Here is a 21,663-nt window from a genome sequence, read left to right as displayed (position 1 = left end):
TCAGTGGCACTTGATCAGTTCAGCTGCTTCATGTTGGAAGATTTAGTTTTATTTTTGAACTTCATCTTTTGATTGCAGCCTGGAATAGATTTCATTTGGTGAATACATAGTAGACTGCCGACATACAAGGCCATTTAGGCTTTAAGAGATTACACATTTATAAAAATGAACTAGCTGAAATGTAGGATTTTCTTTTTTTCTCTTGTTACCGAGACCTAGTGAAAGATGATAGGAAAACTCTCAAGAAGAGTGGAAGAGAATACACATTGCTATCATGTTAAAACCAGATTTTATTGCAGTCCTATAAAATTAGTGTGGTTATAACTTGTAGTTTCTTAGAAAAACATGTATTTTTAAAATTAAAGATGTTGCAGTAGATATACACATATGCGTGTGTTATATGTGTATATGTGTTTGAAAACTATATAGTCCAATTCAATTACAATAGTCATTCTTTATTAGAGGGGCAGAGTATCAGGGTAATTTCTTAGAATGAATTCAGTAGTTCCTATCTTTAAAATACTATGAGTTTGAACAGTTTGGGAAACTAAAGAACATCTAATTGAGACTAAGTCTTAACCTTCACATTTAAAAGAACACAATACCATAGTGCAAAATCTGAATAAGTTAATAAAGTGAAATGATGGCTTAGTTTTACCTAAGACACAAAAAAATTAATTTACAAATTACTATATAGTGCATAGAAAATGGTGAAACAAGGTCACAGAAATTAATTTTAAAGGAACTTTGAGAATCCCAGCAAAGACTTTATATTTTAATGTTATGCTCATATATAGCCAGCATTAAAAGGGAAAGCCAACCGAGTATCAATCCAAAGTTCTGCAGGAGAAACATCAACCAGGGTCGCTGAGTTTGAACGTGAGTCATTTCAGGAAGCTAAAAAAAGAATAAAAGAGAATGAGATCCAGATATATTCATGGCTGGGAAAGAAAGTTTGATGGGAAAAAATGAGAAACTGCGTTGTTCAAGACTTAGTTGTAACCTTTCAGATTCTTGATTCACTTACCATAATTCATTCATTTAAAATGGTAGAAGCAATTATATTACAAGTAGTCAGAAGAAACAACTGTAAGCTCCATGGCAAAAGAAATATCATTAACGATATGTAGTTACCAGATTAAGTCAACTTCAAATAGTCTGACTTTTCATTGATTTAAGAACCTAAATTTTGGTTTACTTGGGGGTTTCTTAGCTTGGAAATTGTGAATTGAAATATATATATATATATATATATATATATATATATATATGTGTGTGTGTGTGTGTGTGTAGGTACCATGCATATGCATATGTGTATGTATGTATTGTATATATTCATCTACATATGTATACATATTTGAATATATACATATATAATTATATTTTAATGTAATTTATATCCTCTGTAATTCTGTGCATTTTATTTTATGCATTGAAGAATATTATTCTGTAGTCTTCATTTGACTGCTGAAGGGATCCACAACACAAGCAAGGTTAAGAACCTCTATTTAATTGTTTTGTTTACGTAGTCTGTTAAGCCGATAAGTGATTCCAAGACATCATGCTATTTTTTTCTTTCTTTTTTGGTATTTAAAGAAATGCCCAAGAAAGTGACTCTTCATGAGCTTTTTTTAGGACCTAGAAGCATGACTGGATGGAGCTCTCTCTTGTATTCAGAAGCCTAGCACATTCATGAAATACTCTTACCCACACTTTGAGTGCAAAGTTTTCTGAGTAGATCCCAACAGGTGGCAGTCTTACATTAACTTCCATAGAGGTCTCACCCCTCCCACTTGATGTGTAGATCTCACTTGGCATGTCACTTGTTCTCATTTCTATCAGAATGCAAGTTTTGGTTCAACAGAGATTGTGGCCTTCATCCCCCCAAATTCAAACAGTTTAGCAACAAAGACAATTCAATAGGAGCTTCAGATAAACGAGGTTGCTGGATTTATGTCATTAGAAAACAGAGTGAGGACTGTTGTGGGGGGCGGTATGCCCCTTATTTATCAAGTTTAATAATTTAGGAGATGATTTCATGTTATGGAAATCTGTGATTCAAAACACCATTATGGAAGAATTTAGTACGCCCCAAAGGCACTATATGATATAGTTGAAAAAATGGCAGATTTATAGTAATAAGACTTGGTTTCACAACCCAGCTTTCCATGTGACCTTAAGCAGATCACTTCATGTCTCTGGGCATCTAAAATCCCTTTAAGTAGCTCTAAATCAATGACCCTGTGAACCAGACATCAGTCCACTAGTCGTATGATCTTAAACCTGCCACATATCCTCCATGTCCTTATTTGTTCAACGTTTTTAATGGAAGTTAACCACGCTATTGAAGAGAAAATCTATATGGCCCCTGGTTATCTTTAATTCATATCTTTATCTTCAATTTAATGAATACCTTTAATTCATAATAATTAACAGGCAGTCTTAGAGTTTGAGACCTGGAAAAGGCTTCAGAGGTCATTTTTGTCTTTGTTTTATAGGTAAGGACACTGAAGCCCAGAAAGATTAAGGGATATGTGAGAAAAATAGACAGGTGTGTACATCCTCACACAGCAAGCTTATTTATCATAAGAAAGCCCTTTGTATTCCAGTAGAATATAAGCTTCCTGAGCACAAACACTGTTTTTTTTTATGTTTGTCTTTGTATCTCCAGAATTCAACATAGTACTCTGAATATAGGCATTTTAAAAATGTTTGTTGAAGCGAATGAATTTTATTCCAATAAATGTTGACATGAAACTGCTAGTCCACTTAAATAAGAGGTTATGACAAACCTCCCCCATGTTACTCATCCTACTACCCCTTTGGATGGGAAGGGAAAGGGAATAAACATTTATATGGCACCCACGATGTGTCTGGCAAATGTCTCATCTGATCCTCACACCAACCCTATCAGGTAGGTGCTATTATTATACCCGTTTTACAGGTGGGAACACTGAGTCAAAGAGTGGTTAAGTGCCTTGCCCAGGGTCACACAGCTAGGAAGTATCTTAGTCAGGACTCGAACCCAAATTTTCCTGCCTACAAGTCTCATATGCTATTGACTGCATTACCTAGTTGTTTCTCAAAATGTGTAACTACCTCTTGAGGTTTTGTGAAGATCAATTGAGAACCTGTTTTGGAAGATCCTTAGTGCATCAAACAACATCAACAAAAACCCATTTATTCCTCCCATGTAGATGGGTAGCAAAAATAAAAATTTATTTTGGACAAAGTCATTGCCCCTATCTCCTTGTACAGACAGAACTTCCACTCCTGAAGGTTTTCTTCTAAGTACATCTTCCTTCCCAAGAGACTTTGCTGATGGTTATATTTTCAAAGACATGCTCAATTTACTCTTCCTATAGGAAGCTTTCCCATATTGGACTCTGGTCTGACAGTCATTCTTTTCTATCACTTCCATTCCAATTCTAAGCAACTAGGGAAAGCCAGAAGCTGAGAACAGAAATGAAAGATACTAAAATTCACCATAAAAAGTATTCCCATATATTGTTGCATTTATGGATCTGACGCAAATCAGCAAATGAGACAGAGATTTAATTTGCCAAAGATAGGAATGATGAAGAGGGACAGAGGTTAACAGAACTGTGCCATTAAATTCTTTTCTATATTTTATAACATATAATTGGCACTCAAAGTACTACCAGACATCACAACAGTGAGCAAAAACTTCAGAAAGTTAGAAGAAATATTCATCTTTCTAGGCAAGGTTGATCATAATTTGCAAGGCCCAGTCGAACTTACAAACCCAACCCAAATACGTGTTTTTGTGTTTTTTAACCCCCCAAACAGGACTGTATATAAATTGATTTTGCAACAACTTCCAACTAAGCTGGGTTTTTGAGAGGCCACTTGGCTCTTTTTAGCATGGTATGGACACACCTACACACACAAACCATAACAGCTTTTGGACGAGTGCCAGAATACCAGAGAGCCCCACAAGAATTGGGTCCCAGAGAGATACAAATATCCCACTATCCTGGCAAAGCTCCTGCTATGTATGATTATGCTGAAGGGATCTATTCCCCCTTACAGGAATCAGTTAATTTTGGAGACAAATGAAGATCCAGAATATCTTTGGTTTTTAGGAAAAGATATTTTGAAAGATTTTAGATTTTTAAATTTGTTTTAACCAGGAAATAATGAGTTGCAATTTTGTTTTGTTATTTTTGTTATAAGAAGTGTCCCTTTTCTCCCATAAGGCAAGTGGACATGCTCATTTCTCATTATTTGAGAGAATGACCTAGATTCTAGAGATAAATGGAATGAGCTAATGGACAGTTGACGTTGATCTTGAAGCAACAAGGTTTTGGAAAGTTACTGAAAATGATATTACTCAGAAACATTGCCCAGGGATCCAGGGGTGGGGAACCTTCAGCCTTGAGGCCACATGTGGCCCTCTAGGGAGTGTGGCCCTTCGACTGAATCCAAACTTCACAGAACAAATTCCCTTAATAAAAGGATTTGTTCTATAAAACTTGGACTCAGTCAAAAGGCTGCACCCAAGGACCAGGAACGCCACATATGGCCTCGATCCTGAAGGGTCCCTACCCCTGACCACTTTTGCCTGAAACCTGAAAACATTCAAATTGAAGATAATCCCTGAAGAACTGATATCAACATCCTTTGGTAGATCATTTGCATGTCCCTCCCCACCCCACCTCACTACCTAGGCAGGTTTTCACTTTTTTGTGTACTCATGCTCCACTTTGGCAGTCTGGTGAAGTCTTCTCTGATGTTTTTAAATGCAAAAAATAAAATTCATAGGCCTACAAAGAAGAGCAATTATATTGAAATACAATTACTGAAATATTTTTAAAAAATCAAGTTCACAGACACCAAGTTAAGAATCCCTATCCTAAGGTTTCTCAACCTCCCCTCAAGATCAGAAAATGCTAGCACATGATGTTCTAGGAGTTTTAACTGTCAAGAAAAATATAAGCTTTGCCAAAATCTATCCAACAGACCTGCCAGTTCTTAAGCATTTTACCCAAATTCAGAGTCTTAGTGCATTGATTAGAAATTCCATGAGGCATACCAGAGCCCACACACAAAACATGACTTGTCTATGCATATGAGGCAAGTACTTTTTTTAATGCTACAATCTGCACGATCGTCTGCTTGGGAAGTAGGCTTTACTGTCCTAGTTGGAAACTTTAAAATGTTGAACACTGTGTTAAAGGACCTTTACTCCAGTCCTGCTATGATGACTCATCATGGAATGGAGGTGAATTGGGTTTTCAAAAGCTATGACAGTGAAACAAAAGTTCTTACAGTTTCTAGCAAGAGGGGCCACATTTTTTTTCAGTTTAGGAAATGTGTATTTTTGTTCACAAATTGGTAGGATTTTCTTAGTACTTGGGAGTTTGCTATAGAGTGTAGAGATAAAAAGTATGAGCTGATGTACAGATAGAAAAGCTTTCAGATGACCTGTGTGCCTTGTCACACAAAGATCAACTTAGCTAAGAGTGGCTATGCCTATCTTGGGAAGGTTGACTACTGGGTGATTAATTCTTTCATAATAATCTCCATTCCACAAGGTGCAGGGTAGGAGTGGGGAAGGCAAAAAAGGTGAAATCTGCATGAGTGAATGGGTGGATAAAGCATTAACACCAATTAAATCAAAGATTCTTAAATGCTCAAGTCCAGATATTAAGAAACAGAAATTACTGATACCCAATTTTTCTCCCTGTCATGCCCACTTGCCACATATATCTAACCAAAAAGTATATAAGAAAGTAAGTTATTCATAGTGATTTACTCTGTGGCACCTGTGTGTGTGCGAGCCAGCATGACACTCTAGATAGAGCACTAGCTCAGGAAAATGGTTCAGCCACTACCTCTAACTCATACTGGTTCTGTGACCTTTGACTGGAAAGTCACAACCTCCCAGTGCCCTAGGCAAGTCCCTAATACCTTAAATTAGAAATGAATTATAAATCTGAATTGGTGAAAGTTCTTTTTATACTGAATCTCTGAATCTAACAATAAAATTCCAAAATGATACATCAATGAAAGTATTTTTAAGAAATTGTATGTCCTACAGACCACAAATTAAGGAATTAAGGGGATCTCAGTAACTCATGAAAGCAAGCACAAGGGCCCAATTGGGAGCTGACCTTGGTAGCTCCCAGGCTCCCTATAAGATATTTCCCAAGGCATTCTTCCTTTGAAATTAAGATTTCATGAATTCCATTCCCAAACTGCCTCTTCTATACATTCATGCCCTTGCAACACTGTTGCAATTGAATTGCATTCAATATTTAATTTTTTCCCAATGGGAGAGATATGTCTAAGGATCCTTGATTTTACTAAGTTTCAGACTTTTTTTGTCAAGTGATGCTTCCTCTCTGTTTTCATCTGTATCTTGAACAAAGGCTGGTTTCCTGTTTTGTTTTTTAATATATCTTTATGGATTTAATACTGAATATGCCAAGGTTTACCTTCTGTGTGGCTTGTCAATGTGTATGTCACAAAAAAGTGAATAAACAGCATTTGATACTTTCACAATAGTGTGTCATCTGGCAAAGGTTCAAATGTTTATGTCCATTTAATGAAAATACTTTGAAATATACCTCATGAAGAAAAACCTTTAAAATATGTCTGTCACTGCAATATACTAAGATTTGCTGTCATTAATTTTTAAGGAAAGGCAATTTTTTCCCATTTTAAAAAGCCCATATGTGATAAGTGATCCTTCCTGACCATCTGTTGTGCAGTAGAGCTAGCCACCACAGCTGTGCACATAAAATCCAGGCACGTCATTGGATTGGATGGGCCAGGTGAACATTAAAGCTTGCTCAACATAGCTAATACTCATAGAGAAGTTCATGGAGCAGATATTCTTCAACTGGATCTGATTATCTGGTAGTATATATGTACTCAGAGGTTGTGAATTTGTGGATTTTGTCTTTGCAAATGGGCCACTTCGGAGCCAAGCAGAGACATTTTTTCCATGTACAGACTCTTAGTTGGTATGCAAATCTACAATTACATACGCATTCTGATACATTCACAAGTCAAACAATGGGTCCTCTACACTGTAAGTTATCATCTACTTTTGTTCTTAGCAGGAGAAGGAAAAATTGCATGTCTCCTTTGGGGAAGACTCATTATAGCTAGGCATTTTCTTCAAAGCAATGCTTTGCTTTTTCTCTACTCCACCCACACATTCTCTTTGGGGAAAAAAGTACATTTTGAGTGACTGTGATGTTTGCTGGAGGTAACAGACTGATAGACCTGGAAACTTAAGTCTTATTTATCCTCAGGACAGGTGGCTATAGTACAAGCCCTATCCATAGCCTGCCCATGAATGTACCCATACTTCTTTCCTTCCTTTCTTCGAGGGCTGATCACTGCTAAAAAGTCAAGGGAATGGTTATTTTTCCAGAATGCCAAACATCTGGAGCAAAAACAAAAAATTCAATCAATCTTCCAGATGCCTCCTAATATCCAAATGTTTGGTGTAGTGTAGCCAAGCCATACGGATGCTTTTTCTTCTTCTTCTTGTCCAGATGTTTTATGAAGGCATATTTGATGGCAATGAAATGGTATCTTGATTATCTAAGAATGCCTGGAAGGGAGGTGGTTCAGATACAATCTTTTTGTGAACTAAAGATGCCACTCCAAGGACACTTTAGTTAGATTCAGAATGAATTATCCAAGCATAGATAAAAAATTCCATACTTACTAAGAGACCTCTCAGGTTTCCTGGGACCTCACCTTGTATAATTTATCATCTAATGCATTATGAGCAAACCCAGATTTTGTACATGTGAGGCTACGGGCAGGTGAAAAGAGAAGACACCCACCTGGCTGCTCTTCTGGCTCTAGATGACCAACAACTGATTTGGTTGATATCCTCATCTTATTTTCTGAATTGTTAGATTTAACCTGACTCCACCTTGACTGAGCCCACTGGACTGTACTCCACATTCTGCAGTGTGAAGAACTTTATGTCTAGCATGGGAAAGTTTATGTGCTAACCTGGAACTCATACCAGTAATGACTTTACAACTGTAACCCTTACTGACAATAACAAAAAGCTGCCATTATTTTAACTAAAAGATGATAGGCAATTCTTTTTTGTTCATTTGATCTTGCTCTAGTTACACAACATAAAATTAGGATAGAGGAGAATAGCATGTTTAGGTAGGCTGAATCATTCTGCCTTCTACTTTTCTACTTTTTGATAAGTTTAAAATGGAAGAAGAAAGGAAGGGAGAGAGAGAGGGGGAGGGAGAGAGAGAGAATTAGTTAATAGTTAATGTGATCCATGGTATAGTATTTTCATTTGTAAATATGTCTTTCACCCACACTTTTTTATTCCCTGTGATGCTATTTGAGCTGTATTTTAAATCTTCCTTGCTCTTCCATTAAGCCCTGAACTAGATAAATACATCTACTCCTTTTTTCTATGACATTAAAAAATCCCTTGCCAAGGACCATAAACTGAAACACTCCACACACCTAGGTCATGAGTCCATAACTACCATGGGGACTGTAAGAAATTGGATGAAATTACATATAAGGATATGAATGAGAGCTAATGAACTCAGTAACTCTAAGAGGTATCATTTCCTATGATAGGCTCATCATCATCATATTTCATTTTAAAATTTCAGTGCTATAAGTTTAGATACTCAGCCCTTAAGTAAAAGTTTTAGATGGAATTTCTGATCTAGGTCACTTCAAGGATGCATACAAGTATACTGTGTTTTATTGTATTTCACTTTATTGTGCTTTGCAGACATAGCATTTTTTTTTTACAAATTGAAGGTTTGTGGCAACCTTGTGTCAAGCAAGTCTACTGATGCCATTTCCCCAACAGCATATGCTCACATCATGTCTCTGGGTCTGATTTGGGTAATTCTCACAATATTTCAAACTTTTTTCAGTGTTATATCTGAAATGGTAATCTGTGATCAGTGACCTTTCATATTACTATTGTGGTTGTTTTGGGGTGTCAGGAACCTCACCCGTGTAAGACAGTGAACTTAATCAATAAATGTATGTGTTCTGACTGCTACACTGACCTGTTGTTGCCCCATCTCTTTGCCTCTCCTCAGGCTTCCCTATTCTCTGGGACACAACAATATTGGAGAATATTACATAAACTTAGTTGATAAAGCAGAGCAGAGTTTGATGGACTGACTCCAATTCTGAAAGTTCTACTCTGGGTAAAATGCTATCAAATAGCATCACATGCTACGGAGAAATCTTTCATGAAAGGTAAAATCGATCGATGTGGCAAATTTCATTGTTGTCTCACTTTAAAAAATTGCCACAGCCACCCCAGCCTTCAACAACCAACACCCTGAACAGTCAGCAGCCATCAACACTCAGGCAAGACCTCCGTCAGCAAAAAGATTATGAGTCGCTGAAGGCTCAGATGATGGTTAACATTTTTTAGCAATAAAATATTTCTAATTGAGGTATATACATTATTTTTGATACTGCTGCACACTTAATAGGCTACAGTATAATGTAAACATAACTTTTATATGCACCGGGAAACCAAAAAATTCATGTGACTCACTTTATTGTAATATTCGCTTTGTTGCTGTGATCTGGAACTGAACTCACAATATTTCCGAGGTATGCCTGTAGTCCTGTTGGCAACTGGTTAGTATGATGGATAGAGCTCTAGATGCTGAATTGGGATGATATGAATTCTAATTCTACCTCAGATGTTTATACGTTGTATGACTCTGCAGCAACCACTCAATATCTCTCGGTTTCCTCATCTGTCTAAAACAGAACACCCCCCCCTTCCAAACTTCCCCAGTTCTCTTGAAGGCACCGCCATCTTTCTAGTATCCCAGGTTCAGCATTACTATGAACTTTTCCCTCTCCCTCACCCTACATAGCCAATCACTTGTCAAGTCTTGACAACATATCTCACATCTGACCCCTTCTCTCTTCTCACACAATGGAGTTTGGGTCCTCGTTTCCTTTCACTTAGATTATTTTAACTACTTCCTAGTTGATCTTTCTCTCCTCCAGTCCATCCTGCCCTAACAAAACAGATCCGACCACGTGATCCCACCACCACCTCTATTCAATCAACTCCAATGGTTTTTTTTATTCTTTCTATGATAAAACATAAATTCCTCTGCGTAGCTTTTAAAACCCTACACAACCTGACCTGTCTCTTTCCAGTCTCGTTGGACAGTTCATCTAGGTGGCACAGTGCATAGAGTGCTGGACCTGGAGTCAGGAAGACTCATCCTCGTGAGTTCACATCTGGCTTCAGACACTTACCAACTGTGTGACCCTGTCATTTAACACTGCTTCAGTTACATCATCTGTAAACTGAGATGGAGAAGAGAATGGCAAACCACCCCACTATCTCTGCTGAGAAAACCCCAAATGGGGTCACAAAAAGTCAGACATGACTGAACAAAAAAAACAAGCCTCATTGGATATTATCCCCATTTCTGCACTCCATGATCCAGACAAACTAGCCTCCTATCTGTGTCTCATGAATGAGATGTTATGTCTCTTCTCTGGGCCTTTGAACTAGCTGTTTCTTGTGCCTGGAATGCATGCCCTTATCACCTCTCTCTCATAGAGTCCCTCTCTTCTTTTAAGCTTCAGCTCAGGCACCATCTTCTGCATGAAGCCTTTCTTGGTCCCTCCAACTGCTGGTGATTTGCCTCCCAAACTACCTTGCACTAGACTACTTTGTATATGTTTGTATTAATTAACATTATGTTGTATATATCTTGATGGGTGATTTTTGTCTCCCTCCCACCAATTAGAAGGTAAGCTCCCTATGAAGAGGGATTGTTCTATTCTTTGTACCTGTATCTCCAGCACCTAGCACTATACCTGGCACATAATAGGCACCTGGTAAATACTTGCTGATAAATGGATTGGTTCAGTGAACGGAAAGAAGATGATGTGTCTGGAGCATAGAGTGTGTAAAGAATTGTAATATGAGCTAAAACTAGAAAGGTCGGGATGTGCCATCCTGGAAGGCTTTGAATGTCAGGACAAGAAGTTCGAATTGCGTTCGATAGGTAGTAGACACTGATGATTTTTTATCAGAGGAAGGATATGACTAGGTCTACACAAGGAAGATCATTTTGGCAATGATATGTAAGGAGGCTTAGAAGGAGAAGGTAGTAAAAGTAAAAAAAAAGAACGATTAGAAAGCCACCAAAACAGATTGGGCATTGAAGATAGGGGAGATGATTGAGGAGAGAATTGCTGTGGGGCAGGAATTGACAGGACTTGGTAACTGATTAGATGTAAGAGGGAGGGGAAGGGACCAGTTATGATTGTAGGAGACAAGATGAATGATAATGAAAATGCCACAAAGAGATAATGAAGCCAGAAGGAGAAGCCTATTCAGGAGGAAAGACATTTAGAAGGTTGAGGTCTCCCTCTATTATCTTTCATCTATTTGTTTGTTTGTTTATGTATTTACTTAGGACATGTTGAGTATGAGGTGTTAGAGAGATATCTAAATAAGGAAGTTTTAAATAGCATTGGATATGTAGGTTTGGAGCTCAACAGAAACTGATGGGAGCAAAATGAGACTGTCAAAGGAGAGAATGTCAAGGCAGAAAAGGATATATCTCAGATTCTGTATTTCTGCAATCTATTCAATTTTAGTACTTTTTTCATTTTTAAGTTAAAAAATTGCTGGGTGATCTGTGGGAGCACTAATACTACATACTACTGCACTGTTGATTGAGATATGAATTGATTCTACCATCCTTGAAAGCAGTTTGGAACAATATACAAAGAATCACTAAAACCATGTACATCCTTTGATCCAGTGATGCAACTCCTGGTCAAAAACCACAAAGAGATCAATGAACTATATTTAAATGTTGATAGCAGTTCTTCTTCCACCAAAGAACTGGAAAACTAACTAGCATGTCTATAAAGTCTATTTAGCAGTCTAAAAGCATATTTTGGAAATTTATCATGTGCCAGATAGTGTGTTGGGCATATAAAGAAAGACAAAAACAGTTCTTGCCCTCAAGGAGTTTATAGTCTTTTGAGGGAGACAACATGTAAATAACTATGTATATATGATATATATATATATATGTATGTATCTTAGATGAGAGGTAACCTCTAAAGGGAAGACACTAACAGGAGGTGAAAGTAAAGTGGGGTTTGGAGCCTAGGAAAGGCCTCCTGCAGAAGGTAGGATTTGAATGGAGGCTTGAATGAAGTCAGGGAAACTAAGATGCAAGATAACTGAAGAAATTATGGTACACATATGTAGTGATTTATTGAGTCTCAAGAAATGATAAAAATCTACTATACCTATACCCAAAAGAGATCAAAGAAATAGGAAAAGGACCCATATATACAAAAATATCAATAGCAGCTTTTTATGGTAGAACTGAAAACTAAGGGGGTGCCCATCAATTGGAAATGGCTGAAAAAATTATGGCACGTACACATAATGGAATACTATTGTGCTATAAAAATGATGAAGGAGATGGTTTCAGGGAAACCTTGGAAAACTTGAATGATTTGATGCAGGGTGAAGTGAACAGACTCAGAATTGTTTATACAATGAACAGCTTTGAAAGACTTTAGAACTCAGATCAATAGCAACAGATAGATGATGAAGTATGCTTCCCTTTTCTTTCTGGCAAGGTGATACAAAGAATACAGAAGGAGACATACATTTTCAAAAATGATACAAATTTGTTTTGCTTGACAAAACTTTTGCTATAAGGAAGGACTTTTTAAAGGAAGGCATAAAACTGGAGGAACAGAGAAGGGGGCGCTACTGATAGTGATGTAAGAAGGAAAAGAGCATCGATTCCTTTAACAATAGAGAGCAAAGCATAAGAATGTTCAGAAAGGCACATAGACAGTCAGGGCAATGTTAGTGCTACCACGTTATATTTAATATAATTTTTTTTAAAATAAGCTGTGAGTGAGAGATTTATGGTTTTTAATCTACAAACTCCACTTTCTAGCCTTATTTGTAAATGGAAATGTTCATGCTTGTTAGTGATTTTCTAGTTCATAATAAAAATGTTTTTAAAAAGCAAAAAATGATGTCACTTAAAAGGATGTTAATCTATTATGTGAATCATATTGCAATTTGCTGCAGGAGTTAAGTGAAAACTTTACTTTTGCACTCTCTGAGTTGTATTTAAAACATCCTCCCTGATACAGAGGACAGAGAGAGAAAGAAGATAGAAAAAATGTTACTTGTTCTCAATTATGCTCTGTCATAACAATCACTCCCAATCTATGTGTCATATTCCTTAGGGAGAACTCTAAACTGTCTTACAAAAATCTCTGTGGGCCTTCTTGGGTATTCTCAGATGAAATGGAGAGGAACTAGGAAGATTTTGTGTACATTTTTCTTTGCAGGGGGAGAGAGAAACACAAAGAATTGTCGGAAAGTAAGTATGTCTTGTTGTTGGGATTTATTTTTTTTGTTTTGTTTGTTTAAATTGCAGATAAGATTCAGACATTTACCAAAATGGGGATGGTTTAGAAAGAGCTTTTCCACTTCTAGAAACATCCTTTAGAGTCAATCAATCTTTTTCTCAGAAAAATTCTAAGTTTAGTTCTCTATTGCTTTGGGGAGAGACAGAGAAAGAACATATAAAAATCTCCATCTCTTTATAGTCATGATTCATACTTACTGCTTTGGTGAATTAATAATTGTGAATCTTAAAATATATTAATTTTTGCTTCCTAAAATGATTTTCAAATGCAGGTCCTTTCTCTCAGCAAAGAAACATTTAAAATGAAGCCATTGTACTTGGAGCAAAATATACTTTGCAAAAAGTACAAATTCATTAACGCTTTTTATTCCTCGGGAGAAAAAGAAAGAAAGAAATAAGGGCTTGCTTGTTGGTAGGTGGATATTTTTTCAAAGGGCATTACTCCCCCTTTTGTTGCCAAACTCTGAAAAATGACAGAATCCACTTGTTTGTTCAATGGGGGAGGCTCAATTTAATGGAGCACTAAAGCCCCCTCAGTAATGGTACTGCATGAACTAAATTATACTGTAATTTCTCTACATTTGACTAGCGAAGATAGAAGCCTTGTTAGAGCTCAGTCAATTAGACTTTAGCAAAGATAATGGAGGAAGAATCCAACCTTTTAAATATCTTCTTTTCCATTCGGGTTTGGTTTTCTAGCCATGTAGTTAGAAAGGCTAGAACCTTTTTTATTCCTTTGGAGAGGTATAGTTGCATTAGCAAAACCTCATTTGGGATCTGGCTCATGATAGTGGATCACCAAATATTCCCAACAAGCCCCTAAGTAGGATATCAGATAATAATGATATATAATTATAAAAATATAATAATATATAATATAATAATAAATATATAATAATATGATTATAATATATAAATATATAATAATAATAACAATAATGATAATAAAAAGAGCTAGTATTTATATACCACTTTAAGGTTTACAAAGCACTTTACAAATATTATCACATTTTATCTTCACAACAACCCTGGGAGGTAGGTGCTACTATGACCCCCAATTTACAAATGAGGAAACTGAAGGAGGTAGAGGTTATATGACACGCCTAGAGCCACAAAGCTGGTAAGTATCTGAAGCTGGATTTGAACTCAGGTCTCCCTATCTCTGGGCATCTCGGTGGTACAGTGAATACAGCACTGGGCTTGGAATCAGGAAGATTCATCTTTATAAGTTCAAATTCGGCCTCAGATGCTTAGTAGCTGTGCAGCCCTGGGCAAATCATTTAACCCTGTTTGCCTGTAGAATGAGCTGGAAAAGGAAATGGCAAACCACTCCAGTATCTTTGCCAAGAAAACCCCAAATGAGGGCATGAAGAGTTGGACACTACTGAAATGACCGAACAACTTCCTAACTCCAGATCCAGTGCTCTATTCACTGTGGCACCTGACTGCCATTAATGCTGTCTCAGGAGGCAAGAAAAATGTCCTTCTACATGAAGCCTCTTGTGATCTCCTCATGTATTGTTGCTCTCCTTTCCCTTGCTCTCTCCAATTTTTACTTTATATTTATTTTGCATAAATCTTGTATATACCTATTTCTCAGTCAATAAACATTTATTAAGCACCTACTATGTGCCAGCCATCACACTACGTACACGTATATAGGTACATAGATACAAAGGTACATGTTTCCTCTGGTAGAATGTGAGGTCCTTAAGGACAGAGATCATCATCTTCTTTCTTTCCTTCTTTCTCTTTCTTTCCTTCTTCCTTCCTTCCTTCCTTCCTTTCTTTCTTTTTCTTTTTTCTTTCTATCTTTCTTTCTTCCTTCCTCTCTTTCTTTCTTTTTTATTATTTATTTATTTAATTTTTCAGTTTCAACATTAATTTGCACAAGAGTTTGAATTACAAATTTTCTCCCCATTTCTACCCTCCCCCCCATTCCAAGATGGCATATATTCTGATTGCCCCATTCCCAAGTCAGCCCTCCTTTCTGTCCCCCAATTCCCCTGCATCCTGTTTTCCCTTACTTTCTTGTAGGGCAAGATAGATTTCTATGCCCCATTGCCTGCATATCTTATTTCCCAGTTGCATGCAAAAACACCTTTTTTTTTGAACATCTGCTTTTAAAACTTTGAGTTCCAAATCCTCTCCCCTCTTCCCTCCCCACCCACCCTCCCTAAGAAGGCAAGCAATTCAACATAGGCTACATGTGTATCATTATGCAAAACCCTTCCACGATATTCATGTTGTGAAAGACTAACTATATTTTGCTCCTTCCTATCCTATCCCCCTTTATCCAATTTTCTCCCTTGACCCTGTCCCTTTTCAAAAGTGTTTTGCTTTTGATTACCTCCTCCCCCTATCTGCCCTTCCTTCTATCATCCCCCATTTTTTATCTCCTTCCTCCTTCTTTCCAGTGGGGTAAGATACCCAATTGAGTGTGTAGGTTATCCCCTCCTCGGGTCAAATCCAATGAGAGCAAGATTCGCTCATTCCCCCTCACCTGCCCCCTCTTCCCTCCCAACAGAACTGCTTTTTCTTGCCACTTTTATGTGAATAATTTACCCCATTCTATCTCTCCCTTTCTCCCTCTCTCAATATATTCCTCTCTCATCCCTTAATTTTATTTTTTTTAGATATCATCCCTTCATATTCAACGCACCTTGTGCCCTCTGTATATATATATTCCCTTCAGCTACCCTAATACTGAGGTCTCATGAATTACACACATCATCTTTCCATGTAGGAATGTAAACAAAACAGTTTAACTTTAGTAAGTGCCTTATGATTTCTCTTTCTTGATTGCCTTTTCATGCTTCTCTTGATGCTTGTGTTTGAAAGTCAGATTTTCTATTCATCTCTGGTATTTTCACTGAGAAAGCTTGAAAGTCCTCTATTTTGTTGAAAATCCATATTTTGCCTTGGAGCATGATACTCAGTTTTGCTGGGTAGGTGATTCTTGGTTTTAATCCTAGCTCCTTTGACCTCTACAATACCATATTCTAAGTGAGCCCTTTGATCCCTTAATGTAGAAGCTGCTAGATCTTGTATTATCCTGATTGTGTTTCCACCATACTCAAATTGTTTCTTTCTGGCTGCTTGTAGTATTTTCTCCTTGATCTGGGAGCTCTGGAATTTGGTGACAATATTCCTAGGAGTTTTCTTTTGGGGATCTTTGCCAGGAGGCGATCTGTGGATTCTTTCAATTTCTATTTTACCCTCTGGCTCTAGAATATCAGGGCAGTTCTCCTTAATAACTTCTTGAAAGATGATATCTAGGCTCTTTTTTGATCATGGCTTTCAGGTAGTCCAATAATTTTTAAATTATCTCTCCTGGATCTATTTTCTAGGTCAGTGGTTTTTCCAATGAGATATTTCACATTGTCTTCCTTTTTTCATTCCTTTGGCTCTGTTTTATAATATCTTGATTTCTCATAAAGTCACTAGCTTCCACTTGCTCCAGTCCAATTTTGAAGGTAGTATTTTCTTCAGTGGTCTTTTGGACCTCCTTTCACATTTGACTAATTCTGCCTTACAAGGCATTCTTCTCCTCATTGGCTTTTTGGAGCTCTTTTGCCATTTGAATTAGTCTATTTTTAAGGTGTTATTTTCTTCAGTATTTTTGGGTCACCTTTAGCAAGTCATTGACTTGTTTTTCATGGTTTTCCCACATCACTCTCATTTCTCTTCCCAATTTTTCCTCTACTTCACTTACTTGCTTTTCCAAATTCTTTTTGAGCTCTTCCATGGCCTGAGACCAGTTCATGTTTTTCTTGGAGGCTTTTGATGTAGGCTCTTTGACTTTGTTGACTTCTTCTGGCTGTATGTTTTGGTCTTCTTTGTCACCAAAGAAAGATTCCAAAATCTGAGTCTGAATCTGAGAGCATTTTAGCTGCCTGGCCACATTCCCAGCTAACTACCTGACCCTTGAGTTTTTCATTGGGGTATGACTGCTTGTAGAGTAGAGAGTACTTTGTCCCAAGCTTGAGGGGTTGCCCTGTTGTTTTCAGAGCTATTTCTACACAGCAAGCTCTGCCACATCAGCGCTCCTCCTCCCCAAAGAACCGCCAACCCGGACTGCAACTCAGATCTAAGTAGGCTCTGCACTCCTGCTCTGATCCACCACTTAATTCCTCCCACCAGTTGGGCCTGGGGCTGGAAGCAACTGCAGCTGTAGTTCTGTTCTCAGAGCTGCACCACCTCCACTTCCCCCAGGGTGGTGGCTGAACCTCGAACTCCTTTCACTCTCTCCCCGCAGTTGTTCCCACTAACCTTCTCTGTTGTTTTTGGTGTTTGTGGGTTGAGAAGTCTGGTAACTGCCACAGCTTACTGATTCAGGGTGCTATGTCCTGTTCTACCCAGCTCCCGGTCTGGTTGGTCCAGGTGCAGCCCATGCTGGGCTCTGCTCTGCTCCACTCCCAGCTCTGTGTGATAGACCTTACCCAGCGACCATCCGGGCTATCCTGGGCTGGAGCCCTGTTTCCCTCTGCTATTTCATGGGTTCTGCAGCTCTAGAATTTTTTCAGAGCCATTTTACAGGTTTTTGGAGGGATGGGGATGGAGGGGAGCTCATGCAAGTCCCTGCTTTCCAGCCTCTTTGTTTCTTTCTTTCTTTCATTTTCTTTCTTTCTTTCTTTCTTTCTTTCTTTCTTTCTTTCTTTCTTTCTTTCTTTCTTTTTGTTTCTTTCCTCCTTCCTTCCTTCTTTTCTTTCTTTCTTTCTTTCTTCCTTCCTTCCTTCCTTCCTTCCTTCCTTCCTTCCTTTCTTTCTTTCTTTCTTTCTTTCTTTCTTTCTTTCTTTCTTTCTTCCTCTCTCTCTTTCGTTCTTTCTCTAGCAACAGTTCCTGGTAAGTAATAGGCACTGATTTATTGATCCAATGAAGACTAAATTTTCTCCTTCTCCCACTGGATTGAGGTTCACATTGAATTTTTAACTGAGTTTTGATTCAGACTGTGCTATTTGCATTTTGGTATTTTAAAGAAAAAGGACTCATTGACAACCCTGGTAAGTTTAAGTGTAAATTCAAAATGATATTCTAAGTTCTACTAAAGAAAAGCAAAAATTGGGGTGGGGCAGAGAAGTGATGGGTACAAAGAGATTGTAAGGTTGAGAAGATGAGGAAGTCTTTGTGAGCACACTGCTAAATGCTTTGGGTAGCTCAACTCTAGCTTTTTGTTATTACATTCTGGGCAATGGGGGAGATGATGAGAAGCTGCAGAACTCAGAGATATTTTGAAGAGAGTATGGGGTAATGGGCAAAGCCCAGGGTATGCTTCCCAATGCCCTCAGCATTTCTACATAGGAAAAATCAAGTTATAATGAACATCAAGGTCTGTCCTGAAAAAGGGAGTAAATCATGAATTGGCAGGCTGATGGCTATGTAAAGAAGGAGCAGAGATAGTTCCACATAGGTGCCAAGAGAGGGAGCATCTAAACATTGGAGTTGTAGGCAACACGCTCTTTGAGGTTTAGAGCTTTCATTTTTCTAGTGCCTTATTCAGTATCTGACACATTAGCAATAATGTTTATTGATTGACACATGTATGTGATCATAGATTTAGAGATGGAAGGAATCTTAGAGGCCACTGGGTTCACCCCGCTTCATTTAACAGATTGAGAACCGGAGGCACCTGTTGGTAGAGTTGTGAACTGATCCAACCAATCTAGAAAGCAATTTGGAACTATGCCCAAAGGACTATAAAGCTATGCATAACCTTTGATCCAGAAATACCACTGCAAGGTCCATATCCCAAAGAGATTTTTTAAAGGGTGAAAAGAACCATTTGTACAAAAATATTTATAGTAGCTTTTTTGTGGTGGCTAAGAAATGGAAATCAAGGGGAAATTCATCAATTGGAGAATGGCTGAATAAGTTGTTGTATATGAATGTAATGGAATATTATTATGCTATAAGAAATGACAACAAGAGGCTTTAAGAAAAAGCTGGAAAAACTTACATGAACTGATACAAAATGAAGTGAGCAGAACCAGGAAAAAATTGTACATGGTAACAGCGATATTGTATGGTGAAGAACTGTGAATGACTTATTTTCAGCAACACAATTGTTCCAAGACAATTCCAAAAGACTCATAATGAAAAATGCTATCCACCTCCTTAGAAAGACTTGAAGTCTGAATACAGACTGAAGCTCGCTCTCTCTCTCGCTCTCTCTCTCTCTCTCTCTCTCTCTCCCTTTCCTTTCTCTTCCTTCATTCCTTCCTTTCTTTTCTTCCTTCATTCCTTCCTTCCTTTCTTCCTTCTTCCATCCTTCCCTTCCTTTCTTTTAGGTCTTCTTGCATAAAATGATTAATATGCAAATGTTTTACATGATTGCTCATGCATAACCTATATCAGACTGCTTATCATCACAGGGAGAAGGGAGGAGAGAGAGGAAGAGACAGATAGAATTTGAAACTTAAAACTTTAAAAAATGTTACAAATGGTTTTTACATGTAACTGGGGGAAAATAAAACATTAGAAAAAACCATAGGCATGGAAAGGTTAAATGACTTGTTCAAAGTCACAAAGTAAATATCTGAGGCAAAATCTGTAACCATATCTTCTTGTCTACAAATCCAATAAATGATCCACTATACCAAGATGCCTCTCCTCTCTGAACCTGAGTTCCTTCAACACCATCTGATGAGCTGTCTCCTCTCTGCTGACTACCTTTCTGAAGTACTTTCCTGGCTAGCAACAATTTGCCTTCCTCACCAATGTCAACACTCCAAGCAGTCCTTCTCCATTGCCATAGAACCAGAATCTAGAATAGAAAATCATTTTGAATTCTCACTTAATACTTACCAAGTTCTATTTATACCTACAAAGTGTGTCCCTTTGAGGTTTCCATGGCTCTGGCATTATGGAAAATAATTCAAGATTTAGGAGAGACATCTAAAGGAGGCACGAAATTTTGCTTCCAATGTGAGAAAGAGAAGGGAAAATGAGGTGAAAAATAGTCAATGCCAGAAGAAACATCGACAAACAAAACTCTTTGTCAAGTTTAGACAAAGCTGAGAGCCAATCAAGGCTCTGACTCCTCACTAAGAAGGAGAATAAAGAGATACTCACTTCTTTGTCTCTAGCTGGATCCAAAGATGATTGATTGTTGTAGCAGAGAATCCAGTTTTTTGCCACCAGAACTGAAAATCTTTCTTTTCTTGACCTGAGCATGATAGTACTTGGAGAGGCATTTTGTTGGAGCACTTTCAAGGCTGATTGCACTGGACAAGGTTCTCTTCCTTTTCTCTTGGAGATGGGGTGGGGGACCAGATTGGGTGGGGGTATTTATTGATTATAAAGTCTTTTTCCTGCCCCCATTTTTTTCACTTAAAATATCATGCCATAGTACTTACACACACACACACACACACACACACACACACACACCAAGGAAACCATCTAGCTTCTTGTTTCTGATTAATCCAGCTCAAAAGGGTTCTTGGTAAATTTCCAGAGTCCAGTAAATAACCAGCAGAGTAATTTTTTCCGTCTTTACTTGTTGTCATTTATTTTCTTTGCTTTACAGCAGAGTCATGAAACTCAGCTTTATTCACTTGATGGAAGACTATTATCCTTGGCTGGATGGAGGAGTGTATCAACAGAAAAAAAGTTGTTGCTATGTGAAAGGTCCATGTTTGCTGCAATATTTTACTCAGAAGGCCATAGGATCTGACCTTGATTGGAGGAAGTAGCCCCAGGAAATTCAAAGAGATTTTGATTTGCTATCTTTTTTGCTGGTATGTGTGTATAAATTTGGAAAGCATTTCTCTGCAATAAGGTCAGGGCATATGTTAGCTAAGGACTCTCAGGACATCAGTCTTGTTGCTTTCTGATGGCTGGCAGATACTAGGAGCAGGATACTGATGATGAAATGCCCTTTGGATCTAAGACCATATGAGGTTTCTTGGGCCCACTGCGTCCCTTTGCTTTGTCAGGTTATCAAGAATCTTCCCAATCTGGGATGAACAATCTGTCCCAGAATGCAAAACAATGAGGCAGAAGGAGATATGCAGAGAAGTAAGCTCATCAAGCCATTACTGTGCTGGGTCATAGTACAAAGGTCAGACACAAAGAAAGTGAATTTGTTCCAGGAAGAATAAAACCAGGAAACCCAGCTGCACATTCAAGTCCTGATATATAGGCATATGGAGTGAGATGTGACTCCCTACTTAAAACTCTCAAGAAATGTGACTATTATTGACGG

General features: G+C 37.9%; 1 protein-coding gene across 2 annotated transcripts in view; it reads right to left on the bottom strand.

Annotated features, from left to right (window-relative positions):
* Positions 1–434: 434 nt before the first annotated feature.
* The window catches only part of SLC39A12 (solute carrier family 39 member 12), a 114,412-nt gene continuing 93,183 nt past the window's right edge, over positions 435–21,663 (bottom strand). For both annotated transcript variants that reach the window (XM_036760310.1, XM_036760311.1), the window contains one exon: positions 435–897. In XM_036760310.1, coding sequence (XP_036616205.1) covers positions 769–897 — 129 coding nt within the window. In that variant the 3' untranslated portion in view covers positions 435–768. The remainder of the gene's footprint in view (positions 898–21,663) is intronic.

This window comes from Trichosurus vulpecula, chromosome 5 (genome assembly GCF_011100635.1).
Source record: "Trichosurus vulpecula isolate mTriVul1 chromosome 5, mTriVul1.pri, whole genome shotgun sequence".
NCBI lineage: Eukaryota > Metazoa > Chordata > Mammalia > Diprotodontia > Phalangeridae > Trichosurus > Trichosurus vulpecula.
This window is presented reverse-complemented; position numbering and strand designations above follow the sequence as displayed.